The sequence below is a fragment of the Marmota monax genome, unplaced genomic scaffold (assembly GCF_021218885.2).
Source record: "Marmota monax isolate L192 unplaced genomic scaffold, Marmota_monax_Labrador192_F-V1.1 WCK01_AAM20220418_F8-fsc00041, whole genome shotgun sequence".
Classification (NCBI taxonomy): Eukaryota; Metazoa; Chordata; class Mammalia; order Rodentia; family Sciuridae; genus Marmota; species Marmota monax.
Genome location: NW_026695238.1, coordinates 15,628,041 through 15,647,505, shown reverse-complemented (window position 1 = coordinate 15,647,505; position 19,465 = coordinate 15,628,041). Strand labels below are relative to the sequence as shown.

The 19,465-nt window shown below is 47.8% G+C and overlaps 2 protein-coding genes across 6 annotated transcripts in view; one reads left to right on the top strand and one right to left on the bottom strand.

Annotated features, from left to right (window-relative positions):
- LOC124089677 (UDP-glucuronosyltransferase 1A7) overlaps nt 1-19,465 on the bottom strand; it is a 69,510-nt gene that overhangs the window by 13,628 nt on the left and 36,417 nt on the right. The window contains exon 1 of one of the 5 annotated variants that reach the window (XM_046439871.2): nt 13,526-13,747. The exons of 3 other annotated variants lie outside the window; for them this stretch is intronic. In XM_046439871.2, coding sequence (XP_046295827.1) covers nt 13,526-13,711 — 186 coding nt within the window. In that variant the 5' untranslated portion in view covers nt 13,712-13,747. Of the gene's footprint in view, nt 1-7,659; nt 7,865-13,525; nt 13,748-19,465 lie in introns of those variants that run through there. One more of the 5 variants, XM_046439870.2, reaches the window with a different exon arrangement.
- LOC124089678 (dnaJ homolog subfamily B member 3-like) lies at nt 3,270-4,021 on the top strand. Its single transcript, XM_046439873.2, has one exon. The coding sequence runs from the start codon at nt 3,305-3,307 to the stop codon at nt 4,019-4,021; it is 717 nt and encodes a 238-aa protein (XP_046295829.1). The 5' UTR covers nt 3,270-3,304.

The following is a 19,465-nucleotide window of genomic DNA, read 5'->3' as shown; positions in this document are numbered from 1 at the left end:
CATTCTTTCAGGCATCACTGAGCCCTGCAATCTTTTGGGGGGTGGGGATCAGTGGCTCTTCTCTACAAGACCTGGATGAAAACAGATACCAACATTTCTACCATGGACATCACTGCCAGCCATACTTGGGGATGTGCTAAGAAGGTCATAGAGAAACTGCCAACTTTAAATTGGTGTCCCAAGGGACACAGTAACAGGGACCCCTCCTCCTGGTACTTAGGGTCCCTTTTCTATAAGCCACCATCCTTCCTTAACAGATCCCCCATCTCCCATGGGGATGCACACAACTGCACACGAGGGCCCCAGCAGCTTCTCTCTGCCCCCCAGCACTCTTAATTCTGGGTGAGCAGAAAAGATGTAGCAGTGTTTTCATTATGTGTTATGTCCTTATCTGTAATCATGAACCCTGCAGTCCAAGCTCAACTTTAAGAGCGATAATTCTTCCAAAGTCCCAATGTTATGAGTTCATCTACAGATAACATGGAGCAAAGGGGCACACAGTTGCCACTGTAATGATTTTATGACTTTTCTGAATCATGCAGAGCCTTGGCCTCTTTTTTTTTTTAATGCAGTACTGGGACAACCCCAGGTCTCATGCAGCCTTTACAAGTGCTCTACTGAGCTACACCTCTAGATCGTGGGGTTTTTTTTAGGTTTGAGACTACAACTCTCCCTGATCAGCAAATATGTATCCTAATCTTTATGGCAAGCAATCCTCATTCATCATGACCACTCTAAGAACCATGGCTGAGTGACCCAAAAAAACTTCTGCCTGGCACCTGAGCAAACCTGACACTTAAATCCCATTGCCAATTCACTGAATATTTATGGAACATGTGAGCACTACTGTGTGCCAGGCATTCTGCCCAGAGGACAGCCAGAAAACCAATGTAGAAATAACTCTGCCTGTGAGGAGGGGACCAGCAAGCAGAGACAAATTTACAACCAGAGAGCTGGAGGGCAGAGTGAGATGTGCTCTGGTGGCCACGGAAGAAAAACAGGACAGTAACATTTTCTTTCCCTGGGGGCTATTGAAGAGTGAGGTGTTCATGTAAAGTTTTCCTGGAACCCACAAGGAAGTGTTTTCTTTTTAAACTGAAGCTAGAAGTTAATAATCCCACCATTTGGGGCACTCTGAATTCCTTTAATATGACCAGAATGGAGGGATTTATTACTAAAGGAACAACATAAACATATCCATTGTCCTGCAGATCATCTATAGGACCCTCCATGGGAAAAAAAATCTGTCTTCTTCAAACCTCTGCAGCATTCTGTTCTATTCTGCCTTTCTTATTCACCAGTTTGTAGATCTGTCCTTGCTATTAGACTGTACATAAGTATCTACATTCCTTACAGGCAAGATTTCAATTTAGGAATCACTGTCTCACCCAGGCACCCATCCACAGTCTTTTAGACAGTATGCACTCAGTATAAGTTCTGTGTAGCTCAACTTCCCTCTCCCTTTGCTCTAGGCCCCACATCCAAAAGCAGGCAGGTGCTGAATATGGGTGATTCTCTCACCACCTCTCAGCCCCCTCTGCTAGCTCCCCTGGGAGCAGCCTCAGGCTCCAGTCCCTTCAACCATTAGTTGTTGAGTGTGACTCACAGCATCAGCCACTCCCTGCCCTGCCCCACCACCCACCACTGCTGGCACCTTGCTCAACAGCTTCCTGAGACCCACAAGAACATTCATACTCTACAGTCTTTCCCTCAGGACATCCTAGAATGAACCCAGACCATCTGCCTAAGCACATTCCTCCTCTCTAGCTCTTCTGCTCGATCCTTCCCTCTGCTGTGTGCTCTCCTGCCATCCTGGATCATTTGCCCTTCCCAAAACCTATTTTGTACTTTCCCAAGTTGCTTTGTTCATACTGGACTTCACTCCTGAACAGTTGCCTACTAATGTTTATTGTGTGATTACTAAGTGCCAAGTCCAGGAATTCAAGTTGTGTTACTCAATGTGATATAAAGTTGGCAATTTGTTCTGGAGAGGTAATGCACCCAGTTCCACTCATTATCCTTCATGTTGAAATCTTAGAAAGTTCATTGGTTAATCATTTTCCCCTTAGAACCAAATAGCCTTTATTGATGTATTGCTTCACAACTAATCAAAGCAGGAATATTGTGCCCAAAAAAGAGAACAGGGAGAAAATGGAGAGAACTCAGATATCAAGAAATGTCAAAAAGAAAACCATCATGATCCAGTAGTTTCAGTGGAACTAATCTCTGCATCCCAAGTTTACCCCAGTACTATAAAGACAGCACAAGATTATACAGATCTTGATTTACTAGACCAGTGATTCTCAAAGTATGGGCTGGGGATCCTTAGGGATCCCCCAAGAACTTTTAAGGGGAATTTTACAAAGTCAAAACTATTTCCTAGAGGGGCCTGTAGCATACACCTGTAATCCCAACTACTCCAGAGGCTGAGGCAGGAGGTCCAGACCAGTCTGAGCAACTTGGCAAGACACCCTCCATTCTCCACCAAAAAAAAAGTTGCTCTGACAACAATGCTGATTTTTTTCACTCTTTTACAAGCATACAGGGGAGATAATTAAAGGTTTCCCATTGCCTGACATCAAAACAGACTGAATGCAGAAGACCCGAGAATACAACTATTAAGTCAGATAATAAAACGAGATGTGAAAAATGTAAAACGATGCCACTCTTCTCACGGGATTATTTTGTTTGAAAAAACAGCTATTTTCTCATATGAATGGGATTTACGCCAGCGTGCCAAGGGTCATTATTATTGCCTAATGAATACATCTTTTAATTCTCAGTTTTAATTTCTTATACATGTTAGATACAACACGGTCACAGTAAAGCAACGGGTCCTGAGGACAGCAGTCCGACGCAGTCACATGACTGCCCCACCCAGGGTCCACCAACCTACCCTTTCCCTCACGGCCCTCACCCTGCTGAGGCAGAGGGCTCGACGCACAGAGGAGTGTTAAACGGCATCTCCGGAGCGGCCAGGGCTCGCCCCTCTCTCTCCAGGGAGGGTCACTCTCCTGGTCTATTCGCATCCCAAGGGCAGGTCCGAGGGGGCGGGGCGGTGGGCGGGGCCTCCGCGCCCGGGGGTGGGGCGTCACAGAGCACCTCCTCCAGCGGTGGGCACAGGCCCCCAAGCACAGCATTCTGGGATGCGGCACCGACGGAGGCCTCGGCCAATGAGAGGCGGCTACGTCACAAGGGGCGCCCCTGTCGGCCGCCCTCGCTGCAGCCCGCACTCGGCCGCGTGCCCCGGCTGCCCCCGCGCCGCTCGCCGTGCCCTGGCCACGGGCCGCGCCCGCTGCCCAACATGGTGGACTACTACGAGGTGCTGGGTGTGCCCCGGCAGGCCTCCTCGGAGGCCATCAAGAAGGCGTACCGCAAGCTGGCGCTCAAGTGGCACCCCGACAAGAACCCGGAGAACAAGGAGGAGGCCGAGAAGAGATTCAAGCAGGTGGCCCAGGCCTACGAGGTGTTGTCGGACGCCAAGAAACGCGACGTCTACGACCGCTACGGTGAGGCCGGCGTGGACGGCGGCAGCGCGGGCGCAGGCAACTTCGAGGACCCCTTCCAGTTCGTCTTCACTTTCCGCGACCCGGCTGAGGTCTTCAAGGAGTTCTTCAGCGGCCGGGACCCTTTTTCGTTTGACTTCTTCGGAGACCCGCTTGAGAACATTTTGGGGGGTCGGAGGAGCTCCCGGGGAAGCAGAGGGTCCGCACCCCTTTTCTCTACCTTCAGTGGCTTTCCAGCTTTTGGGGATGGTTTTTCTTCTTTTGATACAGGATTTACTTCCTTTGGTTCCCTTGAAAATGGAGGCCTTTCTTCCTTCTCCATGTCTTGTGGCAGTGGTGGGACAGGAAGCTTCAAGTCCATGTCAACTTCCACCGAAATAGTTAATGGCAAAAAAGTCACCACCAAAAGAATCATTGAGAATGGCCAGGAAAGAGTGGAAGTGGAAGAAGACGGAGAGTTAAAGTCCCTGATAATAAATGGCAGAGAGCAGTTGCTACACATTGACACCAAGTAATTCCCCTGGACTTAAAGCACATTTTGGGGGAATAGCAGGACATTTTTTTAAGACTGCAAATGAAGTCTACTTTCAAAACAGCTGTACCCAAGAATGTATAAACAGTTCATGCCAACACCAATTTGTTGTTATTGTTGGGACTACACGAATAGAATCTCTGTCTTTAAAACTGTTGTAAATATCTGTATGCACTGTGCTGTTTATTAAACTTAATCCCGAGGCAGATGATGATTATTTCGTAGTGCTAGGAAAAAGTGGTCACTACAGCACTTTAATCGTTCATTATTTCATTGTTTGAAATATGAGCCATTGAAATATGAATCAATTTGTTGGCACATAGCAGTGAAAGATATTAATAATAGTTCTGGTTTAAAATAAAGATGGATTTTGGTTGTACATAAACTGGTGGTATAGCAAGAGTTGACCATTGTTTAAATGAAATGTTAAAACCTGGCTTTTATTTAAAGAGTTAAATGTAGCAAAATGGGTTTACCTAGTTTCCTGTGGTTGCTGTAACAAATTACCACAAACATGCTGTCTTAATAAATTTGTATTTCTTCTCTGAAAGTTCTGGAAAACAGAAGTCTGAAATCCATTTCACTGAAAAGAGTGGACCAGAAGCATGCTCCCTCTTACGGGGAAATGTTCAAGTAAAGGTATTTAATGTCAGGACTATACTCGGGGCTGACTTGGTTCTACAACTAAGTAGAGGCTGGAAAGAAGCAAAGAAACAGAGCCTTTCCCTAAGGCTACATGACACTCCCTGAGAGCCATGCTGAGGATAGATACCCTATTAGCTTCACAAACTAGTTTTTTCCAGAAAGATTGGTTAGGTGAGGCACCATGTACCACACACCAAGGCATGGCTAGCAACACAGCAAGCTCTTAGTCCTTTGCAGAGCAGTTGTGTGGCCTGAACACTGTCAACTAGAACTGTGTGAGAACAGGCCTGACCCTTATTGTGTCCTAGAATTCCAGTGTGCATGGAATGACATGCAGATGATTCAACAGCAGGAACATGGGATGGGACTCAGCACTCTCATGGGCACCCAGACTGTTGAAGCCACTTTCAGGGAACAGTCCTGAGATAACCTGTGCAGTTGCTCCCTATGTAGTAACCTTTCAAGAGTGTCAGAAAATACTACATGTGGAGGCTCACACCTGCAATTTCAGCTACTTGGTGGGCTGAAGCAGGGGGAACACAGGGCAACTTAACAAGATTCTGTCTCAAAATGAAAAATAGAGCTGTGAATGGAGCTCGGTAATAGAACATCCTGGGTTCAATACCCAGTATCACAAACACAAGCAAAATATTTTTAAAAACAAACTTCCAGGGATTTAAGAAAACATATTCATTTGGCAGAGAAAGGGGATTCATACCAGTGAGCATACTCATTAAGGAGCCGCTGGGGCGGCTTTGTTTCCAAAGAAGCTGCGGGAGCAGGAGTTTGAACTCGGAGAAGTAGGCAGTGTCCAAATGGTGATGCATGTGAAATCACTACCCTGCACAAGGCAGACTGAGTGTGTGTAGCAACACAGTAGGTCACAAAATGGTCCAGAAAGAATTCAGTGGTAGGCAAAAGGCCTGGCATACCAAGTTCACTCAGAGGTCACAGTCTTTAAGATCTCTGGCTAGTCTGAATTGTTGGGAGCAAACCTGAAAATTAATTAGGGCATATTCTATATCAGTGCTGCAGTGAATAGAAATTTTTCTATCTACAGAGGTAATAAAGCATTTTTTCATTGTTATCAATTTATTGAATAAGAAGTATATTTCTATGGAACAAAACTTTAAAAGTACTACAGTTTACAATGAACAGTATCTCTTCTAGCCCTCTTCCCACACTGCCCAATTCTTCTACCAAAATATCAACTAATAAAGCATTTTCCTTAAAGAATATTTAGAACTGAAAATCCGTTTTGAAAATGTGTAAGCTGGATAAAAAGCTCCTATGAACTAATGGTTAGGAATAAAATCAAGCATATGATGTGAATGAGCATACTTCTTCCATCAAAAGAAACTAATTTGAGGGTTTTTTAAAAATTATCTGAATTATTTAAAATGTTCACAATATTCTAAGTGAAAGTAAAGAGCCTGGCAACAACAACAACAAAAAAAAAAAACAGAGTAGCCACACTGGCATCAGGTGAAATATGGACAGTACTTAAACATAACAGCCAACTCTATAAACAAGGTGCAAGCACTAAACCTACATGCACCAACCCGGCTACTGCAAAGACTTTTTTAAAAAAATCAACTATATTTTAGCAAATACCAGTTACATCATGAAAAAATATTAGTTATATAACACATTTATGAGCATTAGGCAGATTCAATGAATTTATAACAAAAGAATTGAAATTAGGCAATATGGGTATATGCTCAGAATATTTATGAAATTTGGTCATGTAGTATGACATGACACCATAACTCATCCTAATTGAGCCAGGCTGCATAAGTACAACACACATTAGGTTGCTTCTACTCCACTGACTGCTCGGTGTGCTGTGAGCACCTCTCCATCCCTCTCAGACAAGACTACTTCAAACCATCATGTCAACAATCCCAACCTGCTGGTTGCTGTGCACTTCTACTGAAGACCTGCAAGCAAATTTTCCCATAGGGGTCAGAACATACCTCAATTTCTCTGCTACTGCACAGGAAGGACATGGCACCACCAGGAAGGTACTCCCCTGACAGATGGATAGGTGGGAGTCACATCATTGCCTGTCTGTCAATCATGATACAAACCCCATGCCACACACTCAGCCCCACCAGTGGTCAGTGCAAGCCTTAGGCACATGAGCAATGACACCTTAACAATTAAACTCACTGAAGATGATTAGGAGAAGGAGAGGCAGGAATCTTGGGAGACAACACTGGATAAGTAAGCACTTGAAAGCAAGTTTCTTTTTAAGGAACTCTGCCTGGAGCACAGACTGGTAAAGGCACCAATACAGACCTGAGACAGTGGCTTCCTGTGGACACAGTTTATTCCTCCTATGAAGACCATGTTGGGCATGACAGGCCTGGGGTAGTCCAACACAAAGTCCCCTCTGAACAGCCACACCGATGCATGGCTGAGAATATCCACCAAGGACACCTCCCTCTGCAAAAGCTCAGAGGCCAGGTTCACATAAGGAATAAAAGCAATATGGCAAAAATAGTTCAAGAACAGAGGGTACAGCATGTTTTTGACCCTTTGCAGGAAGGTCATGTGATCTGAATTCATTGTCAGTAACCTAGGAATATAAGAGGAAGGATTGGGGCACTGTGTGCCCTCAAAGTCCAACTCACAGGGAATGGCTCTCAGAAAAAACACAGCAGGAATATCCAGGTACTTAGCCAACACAGCCCCACAGGGGAAAACGGGATCTGTCAAGACCACATCGAAGGAACTGGAATTCAAATGATTGATAAGGATCTTGTTACCAAGAAGCCCAGCACAAGAACTTTCAAAGAGTGCAGATACATTCTTTGAAAGTGCCAAATGTTTTAGAAGCTTCTTCACAAAATGTTCTGAATCAAAAACGAATTGAGCATTATCCACCATGTAATGGTTATACTCTTCCTGGGTGTATGAAACAGGAAAGGGTTCCAGAGAGAAAAAGTCTTCTTTCTTGAAGTGAATATTCACCTCTGGAGCCAGGACCACGGTGTGGTGGCCTCGGGCATGGAGCTCCCGCACAACATCCCGCATGCTCAGCCAGTGGCTGCCCTCCATGGGCACCACCAGCACCTTCTTGCCCTCAGCCCTGGGCAACACACACAGCAAGAAGAACACTGCAAGCCCTCTCAGGGGCCCCTGGAGCCCCACAGCCATCTGCACGGAAGCCCACAGCAGGCGACTCTTTACACAGCGCTGTGCCACCTTCAGGATTTATTCGACTTTATTATCACAGGACCGCCTAGCAGAACCGACTGTCATTGGAGAACAGAGTTAATCATTAAGCAATCATAGCATGGTAACTCCATTCCCGGCCTTCCACGGCTGACCTACCCTTCTAGCTATATCTATGGAGAAACAGATCTTATCTCTTCTCCTCTGTAAAAACTCCTCTGACCCTGGAGCTCCTTTGAGGAAGTCTTGTTTCACCGCTTGATTTTCAGACAGTTCCCAGCAGGAGGCCTTGGATGCCCCTTACATCTCATCAGTTCCTCTCTTGGCCACACTCAGGCTGCCAGTGAGCTCTGAGGAGTGACTGATGTTTGCCCATGTGCAACCTCTCTACTGGAAGTGGCCCTACTGTGAGTCTTGAAATTCTATCATACATTCACGAGTAGCAGGAAGTACTTAAGAATAGCTCTTTCCTAAGATAGCTTGACCAAACCAAAGATTGGTTTTCTGGCTTTCTGCTTTGGGACATTTGTTTTACCAGGATGTCACTGTAATGATCAGGAATGCTATGTAAGCAGCTGTCAAATGGGACAGTGGTGAGGGATAACTTGAACTGAAGATGATTTTGCAATCCTCACTGAAAAGATTGCTGAGGATTCTGTATCTACCCTACAGGGCCATGTCTGCCACTATGTAAAGAACAGGTGTAAACACCAGCCTAAGCAGTGATGTACCGTGCATCCTGACAGCATCTTGTCCCCATGGGCTGCTCACTCTAAACAAGGACAGAGGGAGCCAGAGCCTGCCTGGATCTGACCCTATCTCAATCTCCTCCCATGAAGGAAGGCAACAGTCTTCTGCACTCTGTTTAGAGACGTGCATGAACACTAAGTGACCTGTCACGTCCTGCACTTGTGATGAGGCTTTCCTCCAGGATCACTGTCAGCCTCCACTCCTGATGGACAGAGGCCCAGGAACAGGATGGGTGACATAACTTGTGGAAACTAGCTCAGGTTTCCACATGGACAGAGCCAGTGTGAGGCCAGGGCAGGCTGGAAACCGTGGGCGGGCACAGTTTGCACAGCCACTAGGCTGGCCCTGCCCCACCATGTATGCCCTGTGGCTCAGCTCATGGCTGCCACCTGCTGCTCCCATCTTCCTGGGAACAGTGTGTCAGGCTGTCAGGCATCCTCTCTCCCCCTGCACCTCAGTCTTCCTCCTGAGCCTGCTCCACCATGGAGGGCCAGGCTGAGGCTGCGCTTTGGGAGGGAGTGGCCCCCTTACAGAGCCACACTCAGGATGGGTGGCAACATAGGCACAACTGTGCATCCCAAAGCTTCCTGGGCACTGCCACCTGCCACCATGCAGGGAGCCAGTGGGTTAACTTTCCTGCACGCTAGGAATGCAGAGGCCTGGTTCTCCTGTTTCCTCTCCAGAGCAACTTCTCTGCTCTCTTGTTCTGGATCTTTCTTCTTTTCTAGAGAAATAGCTCTTACTGTCTGTCTTACTAGCCTGGGAGGGAATCCCTCACTTCCCTTCTCTGGAGACCCTTGCACAGTGACCTGGTGTGCAGGGTGAGGTGCTCATCTGCCATGTTCCCTGCATAAAATCACGAGAGGGCGCAGCTGCTGGCTGAGAAGTCAGACGTGAAGAGTGTCTAGGTGAAGCCAGCTGCTGTATTCCCAGCAAGGGCAGCCACCATGCACGTTTCCAGCCAACACCTCGTCAAGGCATGGCTGCCTTGGGACAGTCCATCACCAAGGGTCCTAACCCTGTTGTCATCTATGGATTACATGACAGAAAAGCAAATAGACACGTGAAATAGGTTAGCAACACAGCAAGCTCTTAGTTCTTTGCAGAGCGGTCATGTGGCCTGAACACACTGTCAACTAGAACTGTGTGAGAACAGGCCTGAACCCTTATTGTGTCCTAGAATTCCAGTGTGCATGGAATGACATGCAGATGACTCACAGCAGAAACGTGGGACTCAGCACTGTCTCAGGAGCACACATAATTGTTGCAGCCACTTTCAGGAAACAGTCCTGAGATAACCTGTGCAGTTGCTCCCTATGTACTAACATTTCAAGAGTGTCAGAAAGACAGATGACTGGGGTTTTTGGAAAAGAGTTCATTCATTCACAGGCAGAGTGCTCTTGCCTGTGAACTTGCTCACTAGGGAGTTGCTGGGCGGCTTTGCTCCTGAAGCAGTTGGGGGACCTTGGGAGTTGTGAAGCGACAGAAAGGAGCAGGCAGTGTGCCAGTGGAGGTGCATGTGAAATCATGGCTCAGCGCAAGACAGATTGTATATAGCTACACAATAGATCAAGAGACAGCCCAGAAAGAGATCAGTGGTAGGCAAAGGTCCTGTCTTATCAAGGTCACTCAGAGGTCTTTAAGAGCTCTGGCTAGGTTTAACTGTTGGGAGCAAACTCCAAAATCAGTTTTGATGTACCCTGCATTAGGGCTACTTTGAATGGAAAGTTCTCTTTTTGTGGAGTAATAAAGCATTTTACTTAAAAAATATTCAAAATTGAAATTCTATTTTCAAAATGTCTCTGTTCTAAGTGGACACACTGCTATAGGCAGGAGGGCTTCAAGTAGATACTCAGAGTGGGAAAAATGGGGCATTTCCTCTAGTGCTAAGATGAACCTCCCCAGTCCACTTGGGGGAATTCCTCCTTCCTCACCAGGCAAGGAGAGTCACATCCCCAGAAACCAGCAGCCCTCTGAGAAGGCTCCAAAATTTCAAAAAGCCCGACACTTCTCCTGCCTAGGGCACTACACACTATTTGGGTTCTGCCTACCTCAGACAGGGGAAAGCATTTGGAAGGGCCCATGCTGTTTTCAAATAACCAAAATTATATTTTTCCCCTCTGATTCCACTCTTCTATCCCCAGATGGAGAAAACACACCTTTCCCATCAAAGGAAATCATTCACCTGGTCCTGATTACCTTCCTGGGGACACCTGATTGCAGTCTCTCATCAGGCTTTCTCGACGAATGCAGATCCCTTTCATTCCCTCTTCCCAGCCTGCTGAACACACTCAAGTCCCACTTCAGGCACCACCACCCTGGTGGGACTGCGCTGGAGAAGGAGTCAGGGACTTCATGGGACCACTCTCTCTGCTTTTCGCCTTTACCTGACTCCCAAGCAAGCTATGTGAAGCTAGACTTCTCTAAACACTGCTCCATAGCTTTGCTTTTCTTTTGTTGTCTTTTTCCATCTGGGGGCTGAGAATACTAACTTAAATGCAGGGAAAATCTGTCACTTGTAAGTAACACTATGGTGCAAAACTCACAGGAATTCTCGACCTTAAGGAAAACCAAATTATTTGTGGGCAGTAGTTGTTCGCAGAATAGTACTGATTCAGGAAAGCAAAAGAGGTAAAAGTTTTCAAATGCTTATTCAAAGCAAAAGAAAATGATACTGCAGAAAAGAGACCAATGACATAAACATGGACTTCCAGAGATGCTCTTCCTGGATTTCAGGGGCAAACAGAGGAGGTATAGAAGACCACAGCACAGAGCCTACACTAAAGAAATGAGTGGATGACAGGTATGCTCAAGGGAGAAACCAGAACAAAACCTCAGTGGCTTGATGGAGGACAGCCTTTGAGCTTGGAGAAGTACCTGAGTGGAATGTCCAGCTTCCTGCCTGTGGTAGGCAGAAGAGTGGCCCCAAATGGCTGGTCACGTCCTGATCCCTGACACCTGTGAGTATGATGCATTGCATGGCAAAAGGACTTTGCAGGGAAGATCAAGGGTGTGGATGTGAAAGGACTGTCCTGGAGTACATGGGCAGGCCCACTGTGGTCATGTGGGCTCAAATAACTGAAAGAGGGAGACGTGACCACCAGCACATGGCACACCACATCCAGATGGAAATGAGAAAGGGCCACTGCATTCCAGAATTCAGAAGAAGGAGGAATGTTTTTAACAAGAGGAAACAGTGATGTAAATAGAATAAGCTTACCCTATGTGGGAGGAATAAATCAAGCACATACATTGCATGAATGGGCAGAGCTCTTACATCTAAAGGAAGTAAAAAATTGGAGGTTTTTTGAACAATTCTTTGAAATGTTTTTTAAAAGTTACAATATTTTTGGCAAAAGAAAACAGATGGGCAATACCTAAATAACACAGAAATAGCAATACATACATAGGACCAGGTGGATTATGAGGGATATTACTTAAAGATAAGATATAACCATATAAACAAAATACAAGACGTAAACCTACATGCATCAGTCTGGCTGCTATATGTATAAAGCTGCAACTACATATAATTTGAGCAAAACTATTATATCAGGAAGAAAACTCAGTTATACAAGATATGGATTGAGATTCATGAGTTTATTACACAAAAACAGAAAATGTGCAATTGAAGCATGTTCTAGGAACATTTAAACTCTTTCATCATTTAGCTGCCACTGCAGACATGAGACCAGAGAGCATTTTCAAACTCTCCCTGACAGAGCCAGGCTGCATAGTACAACACACATTAGGTTGCTTCCACTCCACTCACTGCTCAGTGTGCTGTGAGAACCTCTCCATCCCTCCCAGACAAGACCATTTCAAACCATTATGTCAACAATCCCAACCTGCTGGTTGCTGTGCACTTCTACTGAAGACCTGCAAGCAAATCTTCCTATAGGGGTCAGAACATACCTCAATTTCTCTGCTACTGCACAGGAAGGACATGGCACCACCAGGAAGGTACTCCCCTGACAGATGGATAGGTGGGAGTCACATCATTGCCTGTCAGTCATCATACAAACCCCATGCCACACACTCAGCCCCACCAGTGGTCAGTGCAAGCCTTAGGCACATGAGCAATGACACCTTAATAATTAAACTCACTAAAGATGATTAGGAGAAGGAGAGGCAGGAATCTTGGGAGACAACACTGGATAAGTAAGCACTTGAAAGCAAGTTTCTTTTTCAAGGAACTCTGCCTGGAGCACAGACTGGTAAAGGCACCAATACAGACCTGAGACAGTGGCTTCCTGTGGACACAGTTTATTCCTCCTATGAAGACCATGTTGGGCATGACAGGCCTGGGGTAGTCCAACACAAAGTCCCCTCTGAACAGCCACACCGATGCATGGCTGAGAATATCCACCAAGGACACCTCCCTCTGCAAAAGCCCAGAGGCCAGGTTCACATAAGGAATAAAAGCAATATGGCAAAAATACTTCAATGGCAGAGGGTACAGCATGTTCTTGACCCTTTGCAGGAAGGTCATATGGTCTGAATTCATTGTCAGTAACCTAGGAATATATGAGGAAGGATTGGGGCAATGAGTGCCCTCAAAGTCAAACTCGCAAGGGATGAATCGCAGAAAAAACACAGCAGGAATATCCAGATACTTAGCCAACACAGCCCCACAGGGGAAAACGGGATCTGTCAAGACCACATCAAAGGAACTGGAATTCAGATGACTGATAAGGGTCTTGTTATGCAGAATTGCTGCACAGGAACTGAGATAGAGCGCAGATACATTTTTCAAAACTTCCACTGATTTTACAAATATCTTCACATAATGCTGATGTTCAAATGCCCCTAAAAGGCTCTGCACTAATAGGTTATGGTATTCTTCTTGTGTATATGAGATAGCATAAGTTTCCAAGGAGAAAAAGTCTTCTTTCTTGAAGTGAATATTCACCTCTGGAGCCAGAACCACGGTGTGGTGGCCTCGGGCATGGAGCTCCCGCACAACATCCCGCATGCTCAGCCAGTGGCTGCCCTCCATGGGCACCACCAGCACCTTCTTACCCTCAGCCCTGGGCAACACGCACAACAAGAAGAACACTGCAAGCCCTCGCAGGGGCCCCTGGAGCCCCACAGCCATCTGCACGGAAGCACACTGCAGGCAACTCTCCACACAAGGCTGTGCAACCTTCAGGATTTATTTGACTTTATTATCTAGTCACATGACCGCCTAGCAGAACCGACTGTCACTGGGGAACAGAGTTAACCATTAAGCAATCACAGCATGGTAACTCCATCCTGGCATTCCACGACTGACCTACCCCTTGCCCGTTTCCTGGAAGAACTTCTCTGACCCTCCTGCTCTCTCTTAGGGACATCCTAGTTCACCTCTTGATTTTCAGCCAGTTCCCAGCGGGAGGCTCTGGATGCCCGTTACAGTTCATCAGTTCCTCTCTTGGCCACACTCTGTCTGGCTGCCAGTGAGCTCTGAGGAGTGACTGTGGTTGACCCATGTGCAACCTCTCTACCAGCAGTGGCTCCACTGGTGAGTCTTTGAGTTCTCACATGGCATTCCTGACTAGCAGGACACTTAGGAATGGGTCATTGCCAGGCCAGCGTGCCAAAACACAGAGGGGTACCTGGCTTTCTGCTTCGGTGCATTTCCTTCCCAGCACATCACTGTAAATTCAGAGGACACCATCTGAAGCAGTTGTCACCAGGGCAATAATGAGCGATCTTAAGTCAAGATGAGAAGATTTTATTGTGTGGAAGTTTCTGGAAGAACAGTGGAGGGACCACACAAAATAACTCCATAAGCCATGCCAGCCTTAGCAATGGAATAAAGGGCATCCCGAGAGCATCTTTCCCCCGTGGGCTGCTCCTCTCAAGGACAGAGGGAGCCAGAGCCTGCCTGGATCTGACCCTATCTCAATTTCTCCTCCCATGAAGGATGGTCACAGTCTTGCACTCTGTTTAGAGACAATCATGGACACTAAGTGACCTGTCACATCCTGCACTTGTGATGAGGGCTTCCTCCAGGATCACTGTCAACCCCCACTCCTGATGGACAGAGGCCCAGGAACAGGATGGGTGACATAACTTGTGGAAACTAGCTCAGGTTTCCACATGGACAGAGTCAGTGTGAGGCCAGGGCAGGCTGGAAACCATGGGCTGGCATAGTTTGCACAGCCACGAGGCTGGCCCTGCCCCACCATGTATGCCCTGTGGCTCAGCTCATGGCTGCCACCTGCTGCTGCCATCTTCCTGGGAACAGTGTGGCAGGTTGTCAGGCATCCTTCTCTCCCCCTGCACCTCAGTCTTCCTCCTGAGCCTGCTCCACCATGGAGGGCCAGGCTGAGGCTGCGCTTTGGGAGGGAGTGGCCCCCTTACAGAGCCACACTCAGGATGGGTGGCAACACGGGCACAAGTGTGCATCCCAAAGCTTCCTGGGCACTGCCACCTGCCACCATGCAGGGAGCCAGTGGGTTAACTTTCCTGCACGCTAGGAATGCAGAGGCCTGGTTCTCCTGTTTCCTCTCCAGAGCAACTTCTCTGCTCTCTTGTTCTGGATCTTTCTTCTTTCCTAGAGAAATAGTTCTTACTGTCTGTCTTACTAGCCTGCGAAGGAATCCCTCACTTCCCTTCTCTGGAGACCCTGGCACAGTGACCTGGTGTGCAGGGTGAGGTGCTCATCTGCCATGTTCCCTGCATAAAATCACGAGAGGGCGCAGCTGCTGGCTGAGGAGTCAGATGTGAAGAGTGTCTAGTGGAGCCAGCTGCTGCTCTAGTCTCAGCAAGGGCAGCTGCCGTGCACATTTCCAGCCAACGCCACGTGCCCTGGCAGGGGCAGCAGGTTCCTGGCTCTGGACCCTTCTCCCACCCTGCACTCAGTATTGTCTCTTCCTTGCCCTCCTTCACTGCAGTGGTGCTGTGGGAGAGACCCCAGGGCCAGGGTGTAGCTGTCCTGCCAGGAGGGCCTCACACAGCCCCTGGGGCAGGTCCTAACACACAGTCTGCCCAGTGGCCCACGGGGTGTCTGCTCTACTCCACTCCTGCCATGAATCCACACTAGAATCCCCACGAGGCCCAAGGAGGGCTGCACCTGTAACATTCTCAATTTGGTGCAAAACTGAGCAATAGATGTGACACAGGCCAAGCAACACCTCACTGCGGTTTCGAACAAAACAAAAGACATCTTCAAATACAGCTAGAAGAATTCCTGGCTTCATGTGACAAAGGCATGGCTCCTTCAGACCAAGGTCCCACAGTGAGGACCAAACACTGTGGCAAATATGAAATGGTGAGATGGAAAGAAACACAGTGAGAGGCCTCGGTAGGCCCCAGAGAGCAGCACGGGTGGGAACTGAAGGGGCAGAGGGCGCACAGGGACAGAAGCCTGCTTCCACTGAGGCACTGCAGGGGCCACACCGAGCCCCTACATCTCTCTCTGAGAGCCCAACTGACCCCACCCCACCAGAGGCATGGAGATGGCAGGGTTTGGGGAGTGTGCCACCCCAGCAAGCAGGCCACTGAGAGGAGGCAGCACGAGGCTGGCCCCTGGGACTGCAAACACAGGACCCAGAACCTGGGGCTTCAAACAGCACCCCTATTCTCTGGGTATCCCGGAAGCTAGAATTACAACCCAGGGGGTCAGCTGGGGTCGCTCCTTATCCCACAAGGCTCTGGGGGGATCCTGCCTGCTGCTTTGAGCAGGTGGGGTCTGCCCAAGGCACTCCTTAGCTTGTACTGTACCCTTCCACCTCCTTGTCTGCTCTTGCCACCTTCCTCCAGCCCCATGTCTTTACGTGGCTTTCCCTTGGTGCCTCCCTGTCCCAGTGGCCAAATGTCCTTCTGTCAAGGACATTGGTCACACTGCATTGGGACCTGCCCTGCTCACCTCCTTCAATCTGACTACTCTGTACAGACCCCATCCCCAGGTAAGGCAACACCCAGAGGCTCTGGGGGTAGGACTACAACATCCTCATGGAGCAAGCTGAGCTTTGCCTGCTCAGCTGGAGCCTGACCTTCATCCTGAGGCCAAGGCAGGCACAGAAGGAGGTGTGGCACAGCCACATTTGTGCTCTTTTAAGTATCCGTTCCCCAAACAGGTGGACAATGATCCTGGGGAGTCGGCACGAACCCAGTGAGTCCTCTTTGAGGCCACTGTGCAGAGGATAGGGCAGGTGTCGGGGTGCAGATGGTCAGGGACACAACCCATGTGAGAGGCAGCAGATGGAGGTGTCCACCAGGGGGCGTGCAGAGCACAGGGCCACAGAGGAGCCTGGGCTGAGAAGGCAGGGCTGCCACACACAACACAATGTGTGGGCCTCCTGACCATCACTATGACTGCTTGCAGATGAAACTCCACGAAGACAGTCTCTACTCTCTGGTTGCCAAAGCCGCATCTGGGATGCCTAGGCTGAGAGGACCTGTTGGGTGGCTGAGAAAGGACCCGGGAAGCTATGAGGTAATGGCGCGGTCCATTTGTTGATTGTGGTGGTGTGTGCGCAGGTCCATACAGGTGTTACAAATCACAAGGGCACACTAAAGCGGCACATTTGTAAGCATCACCTCCTAATGTGCCTCAACATAAACTGAGCCCACTCCATGCCATTCCAAGAGAACAAATTTCCTCAGCTGATAAAGACCAGACCTACTGTACAACCACCTACATGAGCCAAGGCACATGAGCAGCAAAAGACCTGCATGTATAATATTCCCTCGAGCTGTGCTCTGGGTTTGGACTTTCAAGTTTCATTTACATGTGTCACAACACAAAATCATCAGCTCAGAGTGAACAGCAAAGAGATTTCCACCTCCTAATGCTTATAAGCCCCAAATGATTCCCGTAAAGGCTGACAAATCCCCCTTTCTTCTGGACAATCTCATGGAGTTTCCACCTCATTTTCTTAAAAGAAACTCAGGTTACCACACAGAGATAGCCATATGCTAACAGGATTACAGTAAGAGCTACTGATGGGAAATTGGATATTTAAGTAGGAAACATCTTTAATTGGGCTAATTCCCATGGATCAATCATTTCCTGTCTCTCCCCAGGGACTACCCCTCATCCAGACTCTCAAGTGTGCAGCAGGTGCGCACACACCCCCAGCCAGGACAGAGCATGGGACCCGGGCCTCAACCACTCAGCACTCCCCACTCTCTGGGCCACAGTGATTGGTTCAGAGGTGGACATGTGACTTAATCAGAACCAATGAGATGCAGGACTTGTACTAGAATCCAGGCAACAGGATTCAGGCCAGAGTCCCTGCCATTCAGCTATCTTGATCCTGGAGGGCTGTCATCTCCACGAAGCAGAGATGAGCAATGGAGAATAATGGGTGCTGGTGATGTGATTTGATCCCTGAAGCAGCAAGTCACTCCTAACAGACACACCAACATTGTTCCACTACGTGAACCAATAAAATCCCTTGAGGCAGAAAGTCTTGCCAAAACTTCATGGTGTCAAGAGTACTGCGGGGTTTGGTGCACTCACGATTTTGATGTTTTTACATTAAAGATACGTATGCCCCACAACAGAGCAGCTCCACACTTAAGTATATACACTAGAGAAACCCAGCACGCCTGCATTAGAGTGTAAGAGAATGTTCACTCTACTATTGTCCTCAGCAATCAAAAGCAGAGCACAACACAGTGTCCATCAACATAGAATGGATAAATACAATTGTGGTGTATTCACACCATTCAGTACTGAAAATACACAGACCACAAGCTGCAAGAACACTCATCAACACAAGCCTCTCAAACATAAGGTTGAACAAAGGAAACAAGACAAACAAAATGTATGCTTCTATTTGTACAAAGTACCAGAACAGGTCAAGTGCATCTGTATTCTTGAGAGCACATACTTAGGGGGAGAACTGGCACCCAGGGCACACGTCTGCTCACTGATAGACTGGAGAGGCTGAAGGTTATGAAACCCAGAGAAGAGTGCCTTCAGGGTCCCTCTGCTGAGTTGCAAAGTTGCGCCCCTGATGATGAGACTCTGTCCAACATGGGCAGCCATCCTGGGACTGGGAGAGCATCTCCTCACAAATACTAAGCTTCTCTGGATTCCTTGGCCCCTTTGTGGGTACTAAAGCTGCTTTGCCTCCTTGTATTCTCACTGCATCAGCTGGTATTGAGCAAAGCCTCCTTCTTCATCAAGGAGTCACAGCCCCAGTTAGACAGGTGCTAGGAGTCCTGCCTTGAGATTGCTGGCTGTCCAATCCTAGTCATTGCTACTGGTGCCTGGTATTCAGGCTCACCATCCTACCATCCTGATGTTTCAGGATCCTCTACTGGTCAGGGAGAGGAAGGAAGCATGGGTGGAGGATGAAGCCACAGGTGTTGGAGCAGGACAGAGCAGCAAAACTGATTCCCCACAGTCACTTAGCACCTCCTTGGGTCCACTTCTCATCTCCACTCCTAGCCTAAGCTTTTAAAACCACAAGAAATCTTGCTTCGCAGCTGGAAAATCATCAGCAACATGGACACCCTCAACTCCCCAGCCTCTGATGAGACTTCAGTGGTCATTTGCTTTGATCAAGTGTACTACAGCCAAAGACCCATACAGAGTTTCAAATGATCAGTAAGCTTGGCCACAGCTCTTATGAAATAGATTATGTAACAAGGATGCTTCCTTCAGGGTCATTAGCTCGATCAGTCCAAAGGAAACTATCTGCATATCCCATGGTACATGCAACACCCTTCAGGTTATACAAGGCAGCAGCCCCGGTTCTCTTACTGTCCCCACTCTACTTATGCCTCTGTCAGGGACAGCTTCACAGACACACCATCAGTACAGGCACATTGCATTCCACATTTGGGAGGGCTTTGTGTTTTGATTAATACTCTCTCTAAGCTGAAATTCTTTATTTTTGAAAAGAAATTC